Source organism: Nyctibius grandis, chromosome 6 (assembly GCF_013368605.1).
Source record: "Nyctibius grandis isolate bNycGra1 chromosome 6, bNycGra1.pri, whole genome shotgun sequence".
NCBI classification, from domain to species: Eukaryota; Metazoa; Chordata; class Aves; order Nyctibiiformes; family Nyctibiidae; genus Nyctibius; species Nyctibius grandis.
In genome coordinates this window covers 78,516,440-78,535,707 of record NC_090663.1, presented here as the reverse complement: position 1 = coordinate 78,535,707, position 19,268 = coordinate 78,516,440, and the positions used below count along the sequence as shown (strand labels likewise).

Below are 19,268 nucleotides of genomic sequence, written 5' to 3'. Positions count from 1 at the left end.
CCTAGGCCACAGGCCGCGTGGAGGCTCTCCCTCCTCTGAGGGGAGATACCTGGAAGCACGCAGGGCTGTCAGGAGTGGATATCTTCCAGCCACCGAGCCGAGGTGACACACCGGGCTCACGACGCGCCTCAGCCCGCCACCGCCAGGCGCCCAACAGCGCATGCGCCGTAACGGCTGCAGGGGAGACGGGCACGCGCCGTCCTGCGCATGCGCGGCGTCTCCCATTCCCGACCGTGAGCGCCACGGGCGCCTCTGCGTGACGCGATTGCGTCAGACGCAGCCTCGACCTGGGGCGGGGCGGGGTGAGGGAGGTAACGGCGCGATTTTTCAAAATGGAGGCGCCGGGGGAGGGGAGCGGCCGCCGGGCCCGGGAGCGAGCGGGCCTGGGCCGGGGCGGGTGGCGGAGGGCGCCGTGATGGGAAGCCGCGGCCGAAGTCCTGAGGAGAATCCATAGCGGGACCCGGGGAGAGCGGTCGGCGCCATGGCGACCTGCATCGGCGAGAAAATAGAGGTGCGGAGCCCAGCCCCCTCCCGCTGGCCGGGACCTCCCCGCCATTTGCCGGGGGCGCGGAGCCGGTGGGGGGGAGAGGCCCGGCGGGGCCTCGTCTCTCTCCCGGCGGCTTGTTTGTGGGAGGCGGCCGGCGGGGCGCCGAGCGCGGCTCCTCCCAGGCCCGCCCGCACATTCGCCGTCTCCCCACAGCACGGCGGCCCGGCGGGCTGGGGCGGGGCGGGCCGGGCCCCCCGGGCGCCTCACGCCTGGGCCACTGGCGGAGCGGGGGCAGGGCCTCAGCCAACCGGGCTCGACGCCCTCCCCCGCCACCTGCTGCTGGGCCGAGCCGTATTACCCCACCCGCGGGGGTACCCGGCCCGGGCGGGGCGCCCCGGGCGGTGACACCCGGCGGCGGAGCCGCAGCTCCGCCGGTGCGCAGCGCCCCCGCCGCCATGGTCTGTGTTCCCTGGGCTCCTGTGCGAGCGGCAGGTGGCCCGTGCGGAGTCCCGGGGAGCTGCCACCGAGCTGGGCTGTGCAAAGCCCAAGGCGCTCTGTGTTTGCGCGGCGGTCCTTCCCCAGCCGCTGCCATAGCAGCGGGAACCGGGGGCGGGTGTTTCTTGTCCCCCGGGAGCGGCGGGAAAGACGGCGGGAAGGTGGCCGCGCCGCGCCGCCCCGGGCAGCGCCGGTGTCTGTGCCAGTGCAAACCGGCCGCCGTGCGAGGAGGACGATGCCGTGGGGCGTGCTGCGCGGCCCCGCCACCAACCGCCGCTGCGCCCCGGAGAGTTCCGTCCAGGTAGCTCCCGGGCACCCCGGGGGCACCCGAGGGTTAGTCCGGCATCGGGGGTGTGGGGGCCCCCATCTCTTGGGGGGGGGGGGGGGGCTCTGCATCGGGAGAGAGGCTTCCAAGCCTGGGCTGGGGCTGACGGTGATGATTTGTTTGTGTTGCAGGATTTCAAGGTGGGGAACCTCCTGGGGAAGGGCTCCTTCGCAGGGGTCTACAGAGCAGTATCCCTGAAAACCGGTCTGGAAGTGGCTATCAAAATGGTAAGGCAACCAGCCAAGGAAGTCCCAGACTTCCAAGAGACTGAACGAGGGCAGGTCGCAACAGGTTGGGGTTATGAGGTTGAACATTCATGCCTGGATTGCTTGTTTGTGTGTAACCGATATTTAAATTAGGATGCAATCCTGAAAGATGCAGTACAACCAAATAGACTGTATTAATAATTAATAGAAATGCTTACAGTGCTATTAAAAGAACTTAGGCTCAAATATTCAACGTTGGGTGGACAATCAGCCAAATAATTCTAATTCAGAACTTTGTGACCACAAAAATTTCATTTAGAATCCATATGGCTGGAGAGGTCCCGGCAAAAATGCCTTGAAAAATTTCCCTCACTGCCAGGACAAACTTTGTGAAGGAAACTCACACCTCACAGGTGTTTTGCCAGATTTACTTAAAATCTATAATACTTATATTTAGCCACCTTTTTAATGTTAACTATATTTAGCATATCTATCTGGCAAAATCAGAATTGGGTTTCTCTGCTTCAGTATTTCAGAAAATTTTTTACTTACTGTTAGTATTTTAAATGTTAACACTTGTCTATTTTCAGACAGGTGTATGTTCCTCCATTTCTCAATACTTGTTCATTAAAAGCATGTAGTAGGTTCAGCTATGTGAAAACTTGCTTATATTTAGAAGTTTTCAGGCAAACATGCATTGAACATCTAAAAGGTCGAGTTCACTTGAAACTAATGTGTACGTAATCAATGTTGCAGTGCTTGAAAAATATTCTGTGATCCATTTACAGATAGATAAAAAAGCCATGCACAAAGTTGGAATGGTACAGAGGGTTCAAAATGAGGTGAAAATACATTGTCAGCTTAAGCATCCATCCATACTTGAGGTAAGAATCATGTTTTTGTAGAGGGCTGTATATGTGACTTGCTGTACAGTCTACAAAATGTATTTTCATTTTTTTCATTGTTTTATGTTTTAGCTTTATAACTACTTTGAAGATAGCAACTATGTGTACTTGATACTTGAGATGTGTCACAATGGTGAAATGAGCAGATACATAAAGAACAGAAAGAAACCCTTTTCGGAAGAAGAAGGTGAGATATCTTTTTTTCTGTGTAGCTCTTTGCATTAACATTTTGGCTTACTCAATAAATATTTAATTCTAGTGAGAGAATATCTAAAACTGCTGTCACACTGAACCAATTTCTATAGCTTAAAAATCTTGTGATAAGTGATACTCTAGAGATTAATTACTATTACACATACATTCACTTGAATTTCTGTATACTTTTGTTCCTGTTTATGCCATTTTACAGTAGTTTGTGCTGTTTGGGGTTTAAAAAAATAGTGAACTTAGAAGGTAGAGGCATATAGAAGGTAGAGCTTACCTTTGTACATATAATTAGTTGAAGTATAGGTCAAGACTGGGAATTTCCACAGAGGAAAACTGGCAGCTTCACATCCACAGATGTGCTTTCTTTGTGTTGCACCTCTTCACCTCAGTATTACATGTCACCAGTTAGAAAGCCTTCCAGATTATAGTTTGCCTTATGTAGTATTGTTGGAAATCTTCACCGTGTTCCAAGGTGTGTGGAAATGAAGATAATGCAGGTAACTGTGTTGCTGAAGGGCTGAGTTAGCAAGGAAATACCCAATTTGACAATCCATCTAGAATTTTTGTGGGACTGGCAACTGAGGAGAAAATCTACTATGGTTTTACTTCTGTTTCTTATGGAAAACACTGAAAATCCTGTCATTCCTTGAGAGTTCATTGTCAGAGTAATTCTAAAACATTTTGAGTTGGCTATGTCACTCTTTTGAATAGTATTTTGAAGCAGAAGTCTTGCAAAAAAGATGAATTTTGCTTATGAATTTACTAATGTTTCATTTTCTTACAGTTGAGAGAAGATATCAGTTAGAACACAGACCACTGAAAGCCTAACCAGAACAGCACGATTCAACAAAAAAAAAAAAAAAAGACAGCAAAGCAAGCTGCTGTGTATAATGTTTGAGGGCACAGCCAAACAAGCTGTTCTGGTTTAGCTGATCTGGATTCAGTGGTTATTGCCTCTGCTGCTTCCAGACTTACCGTGCTGGTCATCTCTTGCACACTTCTTCCAGTTTACCTGCTTCTCTATCAGCTTCTAATCTAATTCTGTGAAGCTAGTATAGATATGGATTTTTTGGATGATCACTGGACTGGATTAAAGGGGTGCTGCTATAGAGGCATCATCTTTTTAACTCTTACCTGCTCCAGCAAAAAGAGTTCATCTGATGGTACCTGAGTTCTAAAAGCTGATAAACCACTGACCTGGATAAAGATGTCTCTTCCTTTTGAGTCGTGGTTTCTATTGATGTTTGTTACTCACCAGTCTTTGCCCTCTGCTAAGAGAAGGAGGAGGATTGTAAAATGTTTGCTCTAGAAAGAATGATTCTTAAAATTACTGTAATTGCAACATCATAATAAATGATGCTGGTTTGGCCTGGATGAGGTTTATTCCTGCTGTAAGCTAAAACTCTTGAATATTCCCCGTATTTCTAATGTAATAGAACAGAAAGACTATCCCAGTATCGTGAACTTAGAAGTTTTTGAGGAACTGAAATACTACTAGCCTTGCCAGTTTGCTAATGATAAAACAAATACAATCCAAATTGTCTCCTATATTCTATAATCTGCACATAGTAAAACTGCTTGATTTCTTGTATTTGCTGTTTCTGAAAGTGTGGAGCAACTTAACTTTTTAAATAATTAAAAATCTAATTTAAAAAAGTTTAGGCCAATTGAAAATACATCCAGTCCTGTTTACATTATTCTGTTAGCACAGGAACAAATCTGATTACTGTATTATAGAACATTTTTTATGAACTGTGTTAGAACATAGTGATGCCATATTGCTTAAAGGAAACAGCAGAAAAGTTAATTCCAATCTCATTAGCATGACACAAACATCCTTGTAACATCCTTGTTATTTAAAAAAAAAAAAAAAAAAAAGCAAGACCAATAGCAGACTTCAAAAAGTTATTTTCACAGCTATGATTGCAATTATATGACTAAAACATCTGGTTTTGTGTTTTGACAGCCCGACACTTCTTGCATCAAATCATCACGGGTATGCTGTATCTTCATTCTCATGGAATACTGCACCGGGACCTCACCCTTTCTAATATCTTACTCACCAATAATATGAATGTCAAGATTGCTGATTTTGGACTAGCAACTCAGCTGAAAATGCCGCATGAAAAGCATTACACCATGTGTGGAACTCCAAATTACATTTCTCCAGAGATAGCCACAAGGAGTCCACATGGACTTGAATCTGATGTGTGGTCTTTGGGCTGCATGTTTTACACTCTTCTTATTGGAAAGCCACCTTTTGACACTGACACAGTCAAGAACACACTGAATAAAGTAGTATTAGCAGATTATGAAATGCCAGCCTTTTTATCAAGAGAGGCACAAGACCTCATACATAGGTTACTTCGCAAAAATCCAGCAGATCGTTTGAGTCTTTCCTCGGTGTTGGATCATCCTTTTATGTCCAGGTGTAGCTCTGCACGGAGTAAAGATTCGGGAACTTCAGAAGATTCCATGGACAGTGGAAATGGTACCATCTCTACAACCTTCACAGGCTCTTCCAGTGTCAGTACCAGTGGTTGCTTGAAGGAAAAGAAGAAGCTGTTAGTTGGACAGCCACTTCCAAATAAAATTACTTTTTTTCCTAAAACCAAGAATTCCAGTAATACTTTATCAGTAGATGGAAGCGGTTCTTTTCATCAGTGGGGAATTCAGGGAAAAGAAATTGGCTTAATTGGCAGGGGAAGAACCACACAACTTGCTGAAGAGAGACCGCATTCGCGCTACCTCCGAAGAGCCCACTCTTCAGATAGGTCTGGCATGTCCCGTAGTCAGGCTCAAGGCATATCGAATATTGTTGAGAGATGTCACTCTATGGAACTGCTTTCTAAGCCTAAAGTAGGAACAAGGGAAAATACAGAATGCTTTTCACCTGCTAACAGCTATACTGATATAGGAGAAATATTTAAGGAGAAGACTTCTAGTAGTTCTGGTTCTTTTGAAGGGCAAGTATCTCCACCTGTAAAGGATCAACCACAGTAAGAATCAGTTTTTATTAAGATGAAATTTAGATCTGCCTTATATGTTAAATGCATGATTTTTCCTGTAACTAGGCTGTAGTAAGTGCCCAACGTCTCTATGCTTGTAGCTTGACTGTCAAATAGGAGAGGGTGATAGTTGATGCTGTTGCTATGTAGAGGTTTACCTCCTCACCTTCCCTAGCTTAAAGTTCATAGATGCAGCATATCAGCTAGCTAGATTGTAGCTTTTATTTATCCTGGTAATAATCGATTATTGACTTATTTCCATGTGCAGCAAGTTGAGCATTTCTTTCCCCACAGTAATTGTAGTAGAGAGCCTTGCTACTTCTTTGTAGAAGAGACACGGACTAGGGTAGAAGGCATTCAGAGTGTGACTACCAATGTCTTTGGTAAAGGAAAAGAACCAAATTAAGTACAAGATTAGGTGATGGATTATGAAACTGGTGTAACAGAAAGGAAAATAACACTCAAAGATAACTATCTGAAACTTAGTTCTGTCCTTAGGTGTAGTTTCTGGGTGAAAATCCTGGCTTCTTTCTGTACATTCATGGACTTTCTTTCTATACATTGATGAACTTCCTCAGCTGATACAAACCAGCTCTGGTGTCAAATCTACAAGTGATGCTAGGATGTTTTCTGTGTTGTTGGAGGCCTCATCTTTGCCTTCTGGGCACTGCTATGCAACAAGAGCCCTTCTTTGTGATAAACTTTGTCTATGCTCATATGTCGATGCTGTTTTTTCCATCAGCAGAATATCAGAGAACGCTTTCCTGTTTTAGTATAAGGACTACTGCCTATCTCGGTTCGTGCATTTGTCTCCATATTAAGAGCGGCAACTTTGTGTGATGGTTTCTTGTGTTTTTCTTTTTTGCAAATCAGTTCAGGGAAAATGCAAATGAGCACTTTGCCCCATAGAAAAAGTAAGAAGAGTAAGAGGTTTTTCTTGACTATGCAAAAGTGTTTGACATAAGCCTCTGTTCAGCAAATTCAATGGGCATGTGCATTCTTTCTAATTTGAGAAATGTTTGATGAATCAAAAAAGAAATTGTTTATGCAAATATTAACATAATGCTTACTTGTATTCCCCATGACTTCATAATGACATGCTGAATGTAAATGTGACAAAATATTAATATGAGTGTGGGCATTAAGTGAATGGCTACTACTTCTTTTACATGGTTGATTATAGGAGAGCCTCTTACATCTGTAGTTAGCCTGCACAGCAATCTTAAATGCAAAGTTCTAAGACCTAAATTAGATGCTTATATTCTGTGGTGTGGTTTTTTTTTTTTTGGTGATAACTGAGTCCTTCCCGATGCTAAAGTAGTGATCATTGCAAAAAGAAAGTACAGACAGGTACAGGCTATGGAGACAGAAAACCTCACAGGAGCTTAGTGTGAATTTACAACAGATCAGTGATTCTGCAGTAACTGGTTTTGTGTGTATTTTTTATTCTTCAATGTATGGATTGTAGATTGAGTTCACCTGTGACTACATATACGTCATTGTCTAAAAAGCTGGTAAAAATAATTATAATCTTTGGTATTTATTATTTTATATAAACTCAAATTATTTTAGGTGATTGCCTACATATTTCAGCTGCGTATTGAGATCCACTGGGGTCATGGGCATCATCCCTGAGTCTTCTCTGAGGTTGTTTTCTATACTGTGAGTTAAGAACTAGATGTAAGACCAGCCACTGCCTGCAGCATTATCAATGGCTCTTTTTTGTTCATATATGTCAGTTCCAAGAGTCTACTAGTGAGTGCTAACAGGCTTAAATTTCTGCTAAAAATTAGTAATAACTTTTCATTCCATTTGGAAACAGTATTTCATTTTTTATGCTTTACTCAATGAACATTCCCCATGAAAAAAAAAGCATGTTCTATGCTGTCTAGAGCTGCAAAATGCAGCTGTTAAATCTTCTGCAAGTGTTGTGGTTTCTGCAGCTGTAACATTATAAATTTGTTGTGCCAAGTGTCTTTGATGTAATCTTGATTACATGTGTAACTTTTTATTTTGCAGCTCAAATTATCTCTGCCCAATGAAGCCCCAGGTTGGTTTGTTAGAGCACAAGTCCCAGGCTGAAACAATGCAGCAGTGGCTTGGAAGCATGCAAACAAATGGTGTGTTACTAATCAGTTGTATAGTTTTGCACTCAAGTTGGAGTAGTGACTTGTAACAGTTACTGTGCATTTTCCTGTATTTTATTTCTTTAAACTTCTGACAGAAGGGACATCTGTATGGCCAAGTAACTGATATCAGAGTATAATGCTGGCATCCGAAATACCAGCGATTGGAAGTTAACAGAGACTTCTGCAGGCAGAGGTTTTTATTCTGAATGAAAAGCATGGGAAGACCCTAAACTGACTTGTCACTGCAAAAAATTGACACAGTTATTGAAATAGGCAAAATGATTTCCAGCATCACTAATCTGTAGAATCATTCTTAAGCATGAAATAGACCATTGAAAACATTGTTTTGTTTTCTCTTTTGGACTAAGCTGTAACATTTTAGTTTCTTGAAGGAGGAATTAATTTCAGAAGGTTTTGTAGTTAGTGTTCCTCTTAAGCTGTTGAGTTGGTATAATGAACTGTATGTAACTCTCTTCATAAGAGTGAAGAAATTGTACATTGAATTTGAATACTTAGCTTCCTAAAATGAGGCCATTCTCTTCTTTTAGTATTTAGCAAAAAAAAAAAAAAAAGAGGAAAACACAATTCTAGAACCTGCCATAATTATTCAGTTGTGACCTGAAATGTTTAAGCATAAATATGTGACAAAAGATTGGCAGGTGACTCAAAAGCCCTGTTAATTTAGTCATGCAAATGTGCCTTAAGAGAAAATGGGACCTCAGTGAATGAGAAAGATAATGAGGCTGCAGAAGGAGGGGAGGAGGAAAGGACAAAAGACACAGGAGGGAAGGAGGTGTTCTTTGTCATGCATCATGTTACATCATTTGCAAATAATGTAATTTAATCATAAAACTAAATCACAAATCCATTCTGGCCTGTTTTGTTTTGGTGTTACTGGACTCCTTCCCTTCCTGTCTACAGGGAATTGGAATCATATGACATATGGTCTGAATAATCCTATTTATTTTTTCATCCCTTCTCAACTGTTCTGCAGCATGGCAGGAGGAGTGCCATACTTGTGTGGGTGAGGTTGATCAAGGGCTTAAATATCAAAACTAGGGAAGCAGTTACAGGAAGTTTAAATACAAATGCAGGTTTTTGTCTTTTAACAAGTGACTGGAAATAAAACAAGGGGTTTGGAGTATGCATTTAACATCTTGAGTACTAAAACCTCTGGCTGATGCTAAAACACTAGTTAGATAAGCTGAAACTTAAATGAAACTTGATACTAATGGTTATCTGAATGGCAAGTAAACTGTGTTTCAACAGATTAATTCTTGTAAACAAATTCTTGTTTAAGTATCTATTTGAAATCTTAGTATTTTGTTTATAAATGGTTTTACAAAATGGTTTGATATCTTAAGACTGAAGGCCATCATAACTGAAATCTAGTAACAGTTTATTTTAAGTAGCACTGGACTTTTGTTAGCACTGGTATTCATTGGTATTAAAGTCATAGCCTAATGATTGGGACTGAGGATTAAAGAAATCCCATTGTCCACTTAAGCCTTCTAAGATGATATTTTGAAAAGCTTTTAAAACCATACTAGCATTTTTTTTTCTGACTGTGACTCCTTGAATCTACAATGTACCTTTATGATGCTTTCAGTTCCACTGAGACCACCTGCAGACCTAACTGGTGACAGTAATGCACATGGAGGTTTTCGGTATCATGTGGATGTGCAGCAAGATATATCAAGAAATGCATGGAACACCTTAAAAGATATAAGGGATCATGATGCATCCGTCGATTGTCTGCATTCTTTAAACCAGAGAAACCCAAAGCAATACATTCCTGGAGTTCTCTGCAAATCTGAGAAAATTCAACCATCACCTTCTACATGTGCCCTTTGGTCAACCTCAGAACAAAACCAGACATGGGGCAAAGAACCACCAGCACATCAGAAACCTACACTGCGAAGTATAATACCACCTCTCAACGCTCACAGGCTAAAACCGATCAGGCAAAAAACAAAAAATGCAGTGGTACGTATCCGCTCTTAAAAAGGAAACAACTTAAGTATTAAACATAGCATGACTGTCTCTTAAAAATCACTTGGTAAACTAAAAGCATTTTTTTTTTTTTTTTCCGAAAACTTAATCTATAATAATTTAAAGTTATATTAGTAACTTAGTTTCTAAAAATTCATTAAATTCATTAAGTGCATCTTAGTTTTTGTATATGGAATACTTGTGGTCACTTCCTGCAAATAGTGACATGGCATTGCCTTTAGCTTACAAGCAAAGAAACTGTAGGTAGATGTGACAACTATTAAGTGCATATATACTTCCTACAGTTCTAAAACTCTGTACTGCTTAGCTGTTTAAGATTTTAATGAAGTCAAACATATCAAGCACTTTTACAGATAAATAACTGCATTAGAAATTAAAACAGTCTTGCTCTCAAGTTAAAACTTGAACCTTTTTCCTATAGTGCTGCTTTTTGCCTGTCTTGTGGGTGGGAAAGCAAAACAAATTCCATTAATCCTTACTGATCACATAAATTTTCTGGTTGGTTTGTTCCTGGTATCACCCGTTTGCCTTTTGTTCCATTTCTTATAGTCTTGCTCATCCTGTAGTGTTTCTTCCCGCCCCCCAATTTATTTTTTAAAAAAGAACATAATAGAGCTGACCTGTCTTTGTTTGATTTGTCACTTAAGAAGCCACACCCTCACTGACCAGGCTTATAACCTTCAGTCATGTTGAAGTGTTCTGTTTTAATAGCACTAATAGTAAAAGTTACTCTAAGAAGCATTTATAAGTTTGCAGTGCATTTGAGGAAGAAAACCATTTTTTTAAAGCATTTGTGGAAAGAAATAATATATTATCTTTCCAGAAAGTAAAGATATTTTTGTTTAACTAGTATATTTAATATATTTTAGGTTAGCATTCTGGATACTGGGGAAGTGTGTATGGAGTTTCTAAAAGAACACCATTCACAAGAACTTGTGAAAGAAGTTCTCAGAATATCTTGTGATGGAAATATGGTGAGTATGTTTTCAATTTCTTCACTGCTGTATAAAGGGCTGAGAGTATTCTGTTCTTTCAGAGGTTTTTTTTCTTTTCATTTAAGTGATTATTTGTTTGGAGATACAATGTTTATGTATCACAGCTGTAAACTCCTTTTTTCCCCCCTCCATAGTACAGCCATAAAAATACTGGTAGCAAGCAATTATTTCAGAGCAAAATTGGACTTGACTTTTAGAATAGGTGAAGTATTGTTGAAAAACTTCTGCAGTTAAATAGTTACTTAGAGGAATAGAGCATTCATGGTAAATTATGATAATTAATTAAACTGTGACTTTTTTCCATACCTGGTAAAAGTAGGGAGTGCTGTAGTAAGTTGCAACTGTAAACACATTTTTTTTTTTCCCTTTTTTGCAGATTGCAGTTTATCATCCAAATGAAGGAAGAGGTTTCCTTCTTCATGACAGACCTCCTGCTCCTCCTGAAGGTGTCTGTGTGTATAATTTTGACAGCTTGCCAGGTAACCTGAAATTTATTTTAAAATTATGATGATTAATCTGATTTTTAAGGGAATCTTGTTTGAGACTTTTTAGCTTTTAGCTGCTACTTTTCAGATAATTGTGAAGATAAAACTCCTTTCAGAATATGATTCAAACTACAGTTTAACTGTAAACTATTTTGAAACTTCACAAGAATGTGTAAAGCCCCAGGTTTTAATTCATTTTGTATGGAATTTATAAGGAGTCACCCCATTACAATGTAGTGTGCTAAAATTAAAGCTTTCATAACCTTCTCACCATATTGGAAGCTGTTTAAATATGAGTGGAAGAAATATCCAGTCATTTTTAAAACAGCAACTTTACTTTGTGCTTCCTAATACTCATAACTTGGGGAGAAAGGGGAAAAATATATATTTGAAAGCATTGACAGAGTATTTAATGTAGACAGCTGAAGAACAAATATAAGGTAACTATAAGTTTTTAAGAGACAAGCAGACTTCTCTGCTAATTAGAGATCAAAGACAGGTTTTACCTCAAGCCCAGAAGCCGGCTGGACCATGATATCTAGTTCAATGGTATATGCAGCACTTAACTATGTTGTTAAGCTTCTGAACTATGTTAATTGAAGCTATTCAAGTGAACCTATTGAAGATGCACACTTCTCTAAAAGTTGGTGGAAATAGGTCAGTTTCTTTGAACATACTTCTGTAAAGTACTTAAATATTTCTCACAACCTTCAGCTATCAAATACATATTTTAGATTACTTCTCTCCAAGCTGGTGCACAGTCTTTAATCTGATGACTTTTTGATAAAAGTTTTTAAATTTTCTTTTTTTTAGAAAAGTACTGGAAAAAATACCAGTATGCAGCCAAGTTTGTGCAGTTGGTAAGAACAAAAACCCCCAAAGTTACGTTCTACACAAGATATGCCAAGTGCATGTTGATGGAAAACTCACCTACTGCAGATGTTGAAATTTGTTTTTATGATGGTATGTATTCATTTTTGCAATTATGCAAATAGTTATATCATGTTCTTAAAGCTGCACTAAAATATTGCCAAATGCTAAACAATGAACACTTCAGGTTGAAGAAAGTGCTGGAAACTTTTTTTTTTTGCCACTCTGACTTTATTCTAGCACTTGCAGATAAGTTTATTATTCATTAGTTCCTTACTGATATCTTCAGGGAGTACATGTTCCAAAAGTGTTGTTTAAATTACGCCTTGTTTTTATTCCTGAGTTCTTCTTCGCATCTACATTTGATAGTAAACTTGCTTAGTGAAAGGTGCGTCCCTACTCCACGCTTTCCATTGTTAACCCAGGTAATAGTATTACTGAGAACACTCACTGGGGAAAGCAACTGGCTGCCTTTTCCAACTCTACCCTTCACAAACTAGACTGCACCGACAGTTGGTTTCTTGCTGTGGTCTACTGTCAACTAGCTTGATTTGCCACATGCATAGATATACCCCAACAGAATTTATGACAAAAAAAGATGACTTAACAGCTCTGTGATTCAGTGTGGAATTGCTGTTGAAAGAATGGGTATCTTTTTTTAAAAACAGTATTCCAATACTAATAGAGCCTACTTAACCAATATTTGGCAATACTGTTAGAGATGTTAATTTTGTCTCGGATTGTTTAGAGAGATAGTTCTTCAAATATGTAATAAATGCATTATTCAGCCCATTTAAGTAGTGATCTTTGGCCATAGAGGTTATTCTGTTAACATCATGGTCTCCATTTAAGTAGCTTTTTATTTCTGCTAGACATAGAGTTCATGCAGGAGTGGTTTTATTCTTGCAGTAATTCAGTCGGTGAGATACACTTCAGTAGGGTAGAATGTAATGGCAGAAATCTGTATTTTATAGATACTACCATTTTATACAATTCACACGAGAAACTTTTACATTTTTTACAGGAGCAAAGATACACAAGACAGCTGGTATAACTCGTGTGATTGAAAAATCAGGGAAATCCTTCACTTTGAAAGGAGAAAACGAAGCAGGTTTGAAGAAGGAAATACAAGTTTATATGGATCATGCAAATGAGGTAAACTGTTTTATACAGACCTTTTCCAGTGCAAAGCAACCTTCTGAAAATTCAGTTTCTCTTTCACAAATGTGCTTCTAATGTTGTTTTAAATACTTTTCATTACACTAATAAGGAAGGATGATAAAGTGTTTTTTGCAAGAGCACATATCAGTGTAGAGGTAACAGTAACAATGCCTTAAAATGATGACTGTTAGAAGAAATTCTTACTAGTGTGTAAAGCAGGTTTGCCTGTCTAGTGAAAGGATTAAACAGAACAGATGAAGCTGCTTTATTCAAGTTTAAAAAACAAAACCAACCAAAACAAAACCAACAAAACAAACAAAAACCACAAAAAAAACAATCCCCAGAAAGAAACAAACAAAAACCTGCCAGATGTTTAACTGGCCTTTCCTGCTGTGCTTTCCATCTCTTGTTTCATGTCACCCAATTAGCAGTCACAACAGTAATTTTTTGTCTGTGAGCTTAGGAAATGGTAAAAATACAGTATGAATTTCCTATTTGGTCTTCCTTCTGTTGTGTTATTTTCTGGAATAGAATTCAGGGGTCATCTAGTCCTGCTAAAAGGGTAGGAGATGTGATGATTAAGAGCATAATTCTAGATGTGCTGAAGTTAGGAGGAAGTCTTGCTGTAGTATAGCTTTTTGAATCGCCTCCATGGTACATGACTGCAGGTATTATCGATACTTGGTACCACTGAAAAAAGCATTTCCTTGTGTAGGCTCACCTGCCACATTAAACATGTATGAAATAGTTATAAACTGTTCTCAAAAACTTAAACAAGCTCCTTTCAATTCCAGGGACATCGTATATGCCTTGCACTGGAATCTGCTATTTTGGAAGAAGAAAAAAGGAGTGAAAGTGTGCCGTTTTTTCCAATAATTGTTGGAAGGTAGTATCTTTCACTTGACAACACTTATGCATTTGAATATTTCCACTAAGCATCCTTAGGCACCTAATGTTTGCAGAAGTCAGTGTTGCTTAATAGAGGCTCATAATCATTAGCAAGATTAAATATTAACTTGATAGCATGTATGAACACCTTATTTTGGACCTGGAAAGCTTCCTTTGATACTAGGACAACATACACTTGTGGATTTAGACTAAACCAGGCTAACAATTAGCATGTGTAAAACCAGTTCTGCAGAAGACTAGTGCTATCAAGTGCTTTGTACAGTCCATGGTAAAGTGAAGGAAAAGCTAAGTCTCCTCACTTGTTTCTTTAGTCCTTTTTTGGACAGACCTTTTCCTACTTTGTCTCATTATTTTTCCAGAAAACCTGGCAATACTGAATCGCCACAGGCTGTAGCACCTCCATTGCTGGACAATACAAACTGTTCAAAAGAAGTTATGGTGCTGGATAGAAATATAGCTGCCAGTCCTACTCCAGTTCAAGCTCCAAACTGTACTCCTTCTGTAAGTACACAAGAACATACAGTGGTGACTGCTGTCCAGTAGGAATTCAAATATTGCTGTTTTAATTGAACTACTGGAATTAACATTTGTATGGACATAAGCTTTTATTAGCCATTTGTGAGCATATTGACCAGAAATGTTAACTTTGATTTCAAGTAACTTTTGATATCTGGATTTAAGACTATCTGAAAAGTCAAAATCCTCCAAAACTTTACCACAAATGCCTCCTGGGAACATAGTTTGAAAATTGCTTACTTACATTATATGGCACAGTCTTCAATTTGTTTTGGAGAGCTCTGATGTGCCCTCAGGCCTGTATATCAAATGGTAGTCACAAAGGATATTAGCACTTGAGGCTACTGTTCTGAAGTAATCAAGTGTTAGTGTGTGTAAAAAAAAAAAAAAAAAAAAAGTGTAAATGTAAATATATTTATATGTATAGCCACCAAGGCTTTGTGTGCAATTTCATTTAGTTTGTTTAAAAGACCCATCAAGCTTCAGTTGCTGTATCTTGGCCCTGATACAACTTCCCCAGCTGACTGAATTATACTGGGGTCTTGGCACACTGAGTTTGCATCATCTTAACTTTGTTGAATTTAAGTGGGTCTGCATCTCTGTTCTTTTGATTGTGTAGTGCATGTCCTTAGTGCAGCATCTGCCAGACTTTGCGTGACTGAAATGAACTTGACAACAAAAATCCCTTTGGGCTTCAGTACTAGTGTTGATTTTTACACTGACTTAAGGTTACCCATCACCAGAGTTCTAACTTGAGGGTTCAGCATTCAAACTCATTCTTTGTTTGCCATATAGCAAACACTTAGGTCTCTGTAACACTTGTATTGTTTGCTTTCTCTTCTGAAGTATGTATTGCTAAGCAGAATAACACAATAGCTGGTTGTTGCCTTTCCATGTTACTCTTGACCCTTTTTATAAGTATCTGTGTACTTGAACTAGATCTGTATATCCTGAGGTACAGCTTGTTGTTCCTTTCAGGTTCCTGTAATAATCTGGATCCTGATCTCTTTGCTCGCCAAGCTCTCCTATTTCAGAGACATCCCCTGACTTGCATCTTTTCACTGAACCCTGAATCTTAAATACTGCTAGGCACGCCACCTCATCTCTGTGACTATGGGAGGAGGTATCTGAGTAGTAGAACTTCTATAGAAGCAGATGTGTTCATCCTAGACAGTAGTTGTGGGTGTTGTCCTAAAGGCCTCCAGTGTTTGATCCTCTGTTATTCTTAATTCATCACTTTTGTCTCTCTAAACCTACAATGGACTCTGTATGTGCTGCAGAACTCTTCTATTAATGTTTAATATTCTCGTTTCCAACTAATGGTAATGTCCATTCTTTTGTAAAATATTGGCCAAGTGGTCATCCGAATAAGGGCTATTTTATAATCTCACACGTGCTGAACATTTTTCCTGAAGATGGACAGGGTTGTCTGACAGTCCAATAAGGAAAAATGGTGTTTAAGTAGAAAGTCTGCTTAGGGAAAGTGATTCCTTTGTGAGGGAAGTGGTAGAAAAACTGTCATAATGCTGAGAGTCTCTTAGGAAATCCTGTGGGGTTTTTATAATGTAATGCTGTCAAATGAAGCATGTAAGCTAAATCTATCTGTATATATGAAAAAATTAAAACAGGTGGTAATTGACCACTACAGTTGGTACCTAATCAGTTGGATTAATACTAAGGCTGCTAATACTCTGGATTTCTGGGTTTTAGGTGGTGTCGTGTGAAAAACCTACATTTATGACTAACACTGAAACTACGTGCTCCTCTGTTCATCAAACGGAATGCAGTCCAAATTCAGCCCAACTTTTAAAATCTGTCTTTGTGAAAAATGTTGGTTGGGCTTCTCAGGTGAGAAATGAATACTGATAAAGAAAGGAAGTCTGGTCTTTTTTCCTGTTAAACTTGAGATACCTATTTTTAAGTCATTAACTTTAAACTTGATTAGTGAGGAATACATTCAGTTGTGCTCTGCTACAGTTTAAATCTGAAAATTGGTATGTGGAAAGATCCTTCCAAGTAAGTACCACGGTGAACTACATACATAGAAGACGCCAAAATAACAGTTCAGTATTTCAGTTTCATTTATTACAATTTTCCTGTGGTGGTTATTGCCTATTGCAGTGTCTTCTGTCATTTTAATTTGACTCTAGTGAAAAACTGAAGCTGTTTAAACTTGTCTGTTCACTGATGTAGGTGTAAAGGTGTCATGACAAAGTGTTTTTAACAGATATGTACCAGATCTGTACAAGAAGAATGAATCTGCCTATACAACAGGAAACGCTGTTTCCTTATAGAGAAATTTTTCCTGCTTTTCTGTGGGACCAGCTTTAGATGTAAAAACTGGTTCTCTGCAATCCAGATGAAGTAAGCTTCTTGTTCTAACAGAAAATTTTTGCTTTATATATATAAAATTTAAAATGTATATAGCTGTAAACTCTCACAAATAGGCCTTCTATTTTATGTTTGGTCCTATTGAAAATTTCTTTAGGAGTGGTTAAGCTAAAGATACTTCTTTACTTAACTCCCACTGAAAAGGAGGACTAAAGCTGAGTAACTGAAACCTTAGCAAGTCTGATACTTGAAACTGCATGAGACTACTTATGCCAAAGTAGTATACATGCAATCTTTATCTTTAAAAGACTGACCAAGATACCTAAGTCACTTCAGCAATTCTGAAAAACTTTCAGCTTCAATTATGAGAAAAATTCTAGGTAGGTAATCTTGTATTTTATGTCTTCAAACCATAATGCAACTTCTCTTGTTAGCTGACCAGTGGAGCAGTATGGGTTCAGTTTAATGATGGATCCCAGCTGGTAGCCCAAGCAGGTGTTTCTTCTATCACTTACACATCTCCAGATGGCCAGACAACTAGGTGAGTCTATCACTGCTGTAAAAATAGTTCAATTTACTGTCACTGCAAGGCTGTTATACATAAGGTAAACTTCATAGCTGCTATTCATTTTGGTTGTAAATATTAAAACTTAGCTTTTCAGTCACTTTTCCATTGATTAATTTATATAAGCTTAATAAATAAAGAGAAACACCTATAGCTTTCACTGAACTCTGGATAACGAATAAAAAAAGCTGGGAATGCATCTACTTGGTCTCCACAATATAGCCACTATTCATGGATAGTATTTAAAAGAGGGAGGGGGAGAAAAAGTAAGGTTTTAATGTGTGTTGGGTTTTTTTTCCAAGTTACTGCTAGATTAGGGAGATAGCATGTCAACATTGATGCATAGACCTGAAATGCTCAGGTGAAGTTTTGCATATCTTTTAAGACACTGGGCACTTCCCATACAAATATAGCCACTCAGTAACATGCTTCCTCTGTGCAAAGTTGGAGACAGTAATATAGTCTGTTCAGATATTATTGCAGCTTTAAACATTCAGATTAAGAAAAGATCTAAACAAACACTTTTTTTTCAGTTAAATACACACAGGGAAGGGGGCCTAGATATAAGCCATCAAGCTCCAATTAATGTGTCTGGATAGACTCAAAATCTACGTGACTTAGTGGTTTGCCTATTTACAGGCAAGTTTTGAAATAATTATGCTGTCCTGAATTAAAACAAATTATTTCAATCATCTAAATTTTTCTGTGCTTACTTGCCTTTCTAGGTATGGTGAAAACGATAAGTTGCCAGAATACATCAAAGAGAAGCTGCACTGTCTGTCTTCTATTCTTGTGATGTTTACCAATCCAGCTGGTCCCCACTGATTAAAGCAAAAAGCAGGTGCCAGGACACAAGAGCTTCATAAACTCACTCACTGACTTTCAAGTGAAGTGACTGGTCTTACTCTGCTTATGCAGAAATTCTTCCAAAAGCTGGTAAAAAATTAGGAAGGGGAAGGGTTGCTCTGTGTAGCAAATTGCTTGTAAACTATCATACAAAACATGTTTTTCCTCAAAATGATGGATAAACTTGCTCAAGCAAACTTTGAGCAACTTTGTGCTAGATAGCATCAACTTTTGGGAAATAATCTGAATCTGTTGTGTGTTTTTTCTTCCCCCACTGCTTACTCAGTGCCAACAATCAAGGAAAATGCATCTGTGCTGTTGAAGTGTATTTGTAAATAACGTATATTTTTATGTCTTACAAGTAATATATGTAAATATGTATATGTTTTATAACTGTTTTTATTTTTTGTAGCAGCAGCTTTAACTTCCCTGCACAAGCATTTTATAAAAAAAAAAAAAATAAATGCAGTGGTAATGGTCCAGATCTATTTATTTGTTTCATGTTCAAGTGATGGTTTATTGAGAGCCCTTTCCTCTAAGTATTAAGCTCGATTTATAACAGGAGCTGATCTGATATGTTAAAGCATCATCTGTTGGTAGTTGAGGGCTGGGTGAAGCTTGGGGAGAAACAGCTAACTTGCTGAACTGAAAAATTGCACTGGGGTTTCTGTATTCAGTATTTTACCTCTGGCCTACTGCTGACCAAAACCAGGAGCACATTTATAGGAAAGTGAACTGTAGTAACAGACTCAGGTTCTTACTTTATAGGAATTTATTAACTTTAGATACTTTTACCTTGTCTGACACATTCTGCA

The 19,268-nt window shown here is 39.0% G+C and overlaps 1 protein-coding gene across 2 annotated transcripts; it reads left to right on the top strand.

Annotated features, from left to right (window-relative positions):
* Positions 1 to 475: 475 nt before the first annotated feature.
* On the top strand, positions 476 to 18,531 carry PLK4 (polo like kinase 4). 2 transcript variants are annotated; one of them, XM_068403808.1, is made up of 16 exons: positions 476 to 511; positions 1,439 to 1,534; positions 2,302 to 2,397; positions 2,491 to 2,605; positions 4,592 to 5,624; positions 7,653 to 7,753; positions 9,372 to 9,748; positions 10,645 to 10,749; positions 11,147 to 11,249; positions 12,069 to 12,218; positions 13,150 to 13,280; positions 14,081 to 14,172; positions 14,555 to 14,696; positions 16,422 to 16,559; positions 17,477 to 17,583; positions 18,333 to 18,531. In XM_068403808.1, the coding sequence occupies exons 1-16, from the start codon at positions 482 to 484 to the stop codon at positions 18,430 to 18,432; spliced, it is 2,916 nt and encodes a 971-aa protein (XP_068259909.1). In that variant the 5' UTR covers positions 476 to 481; the 3' UTR covers positions 18,433 to 18,531. The 2 variants fall into 2 exon arrangements, with proteins under 2 accessions (XP_068259909.1, XP_068259908.1); XM_068403807.1 differs by lacking the exon at positions 476 to 511 and adding an exon at positions 1,218 to 1,283.
* Positions 18,532 to 19,268: the final 737 nt, after the last annotated feature.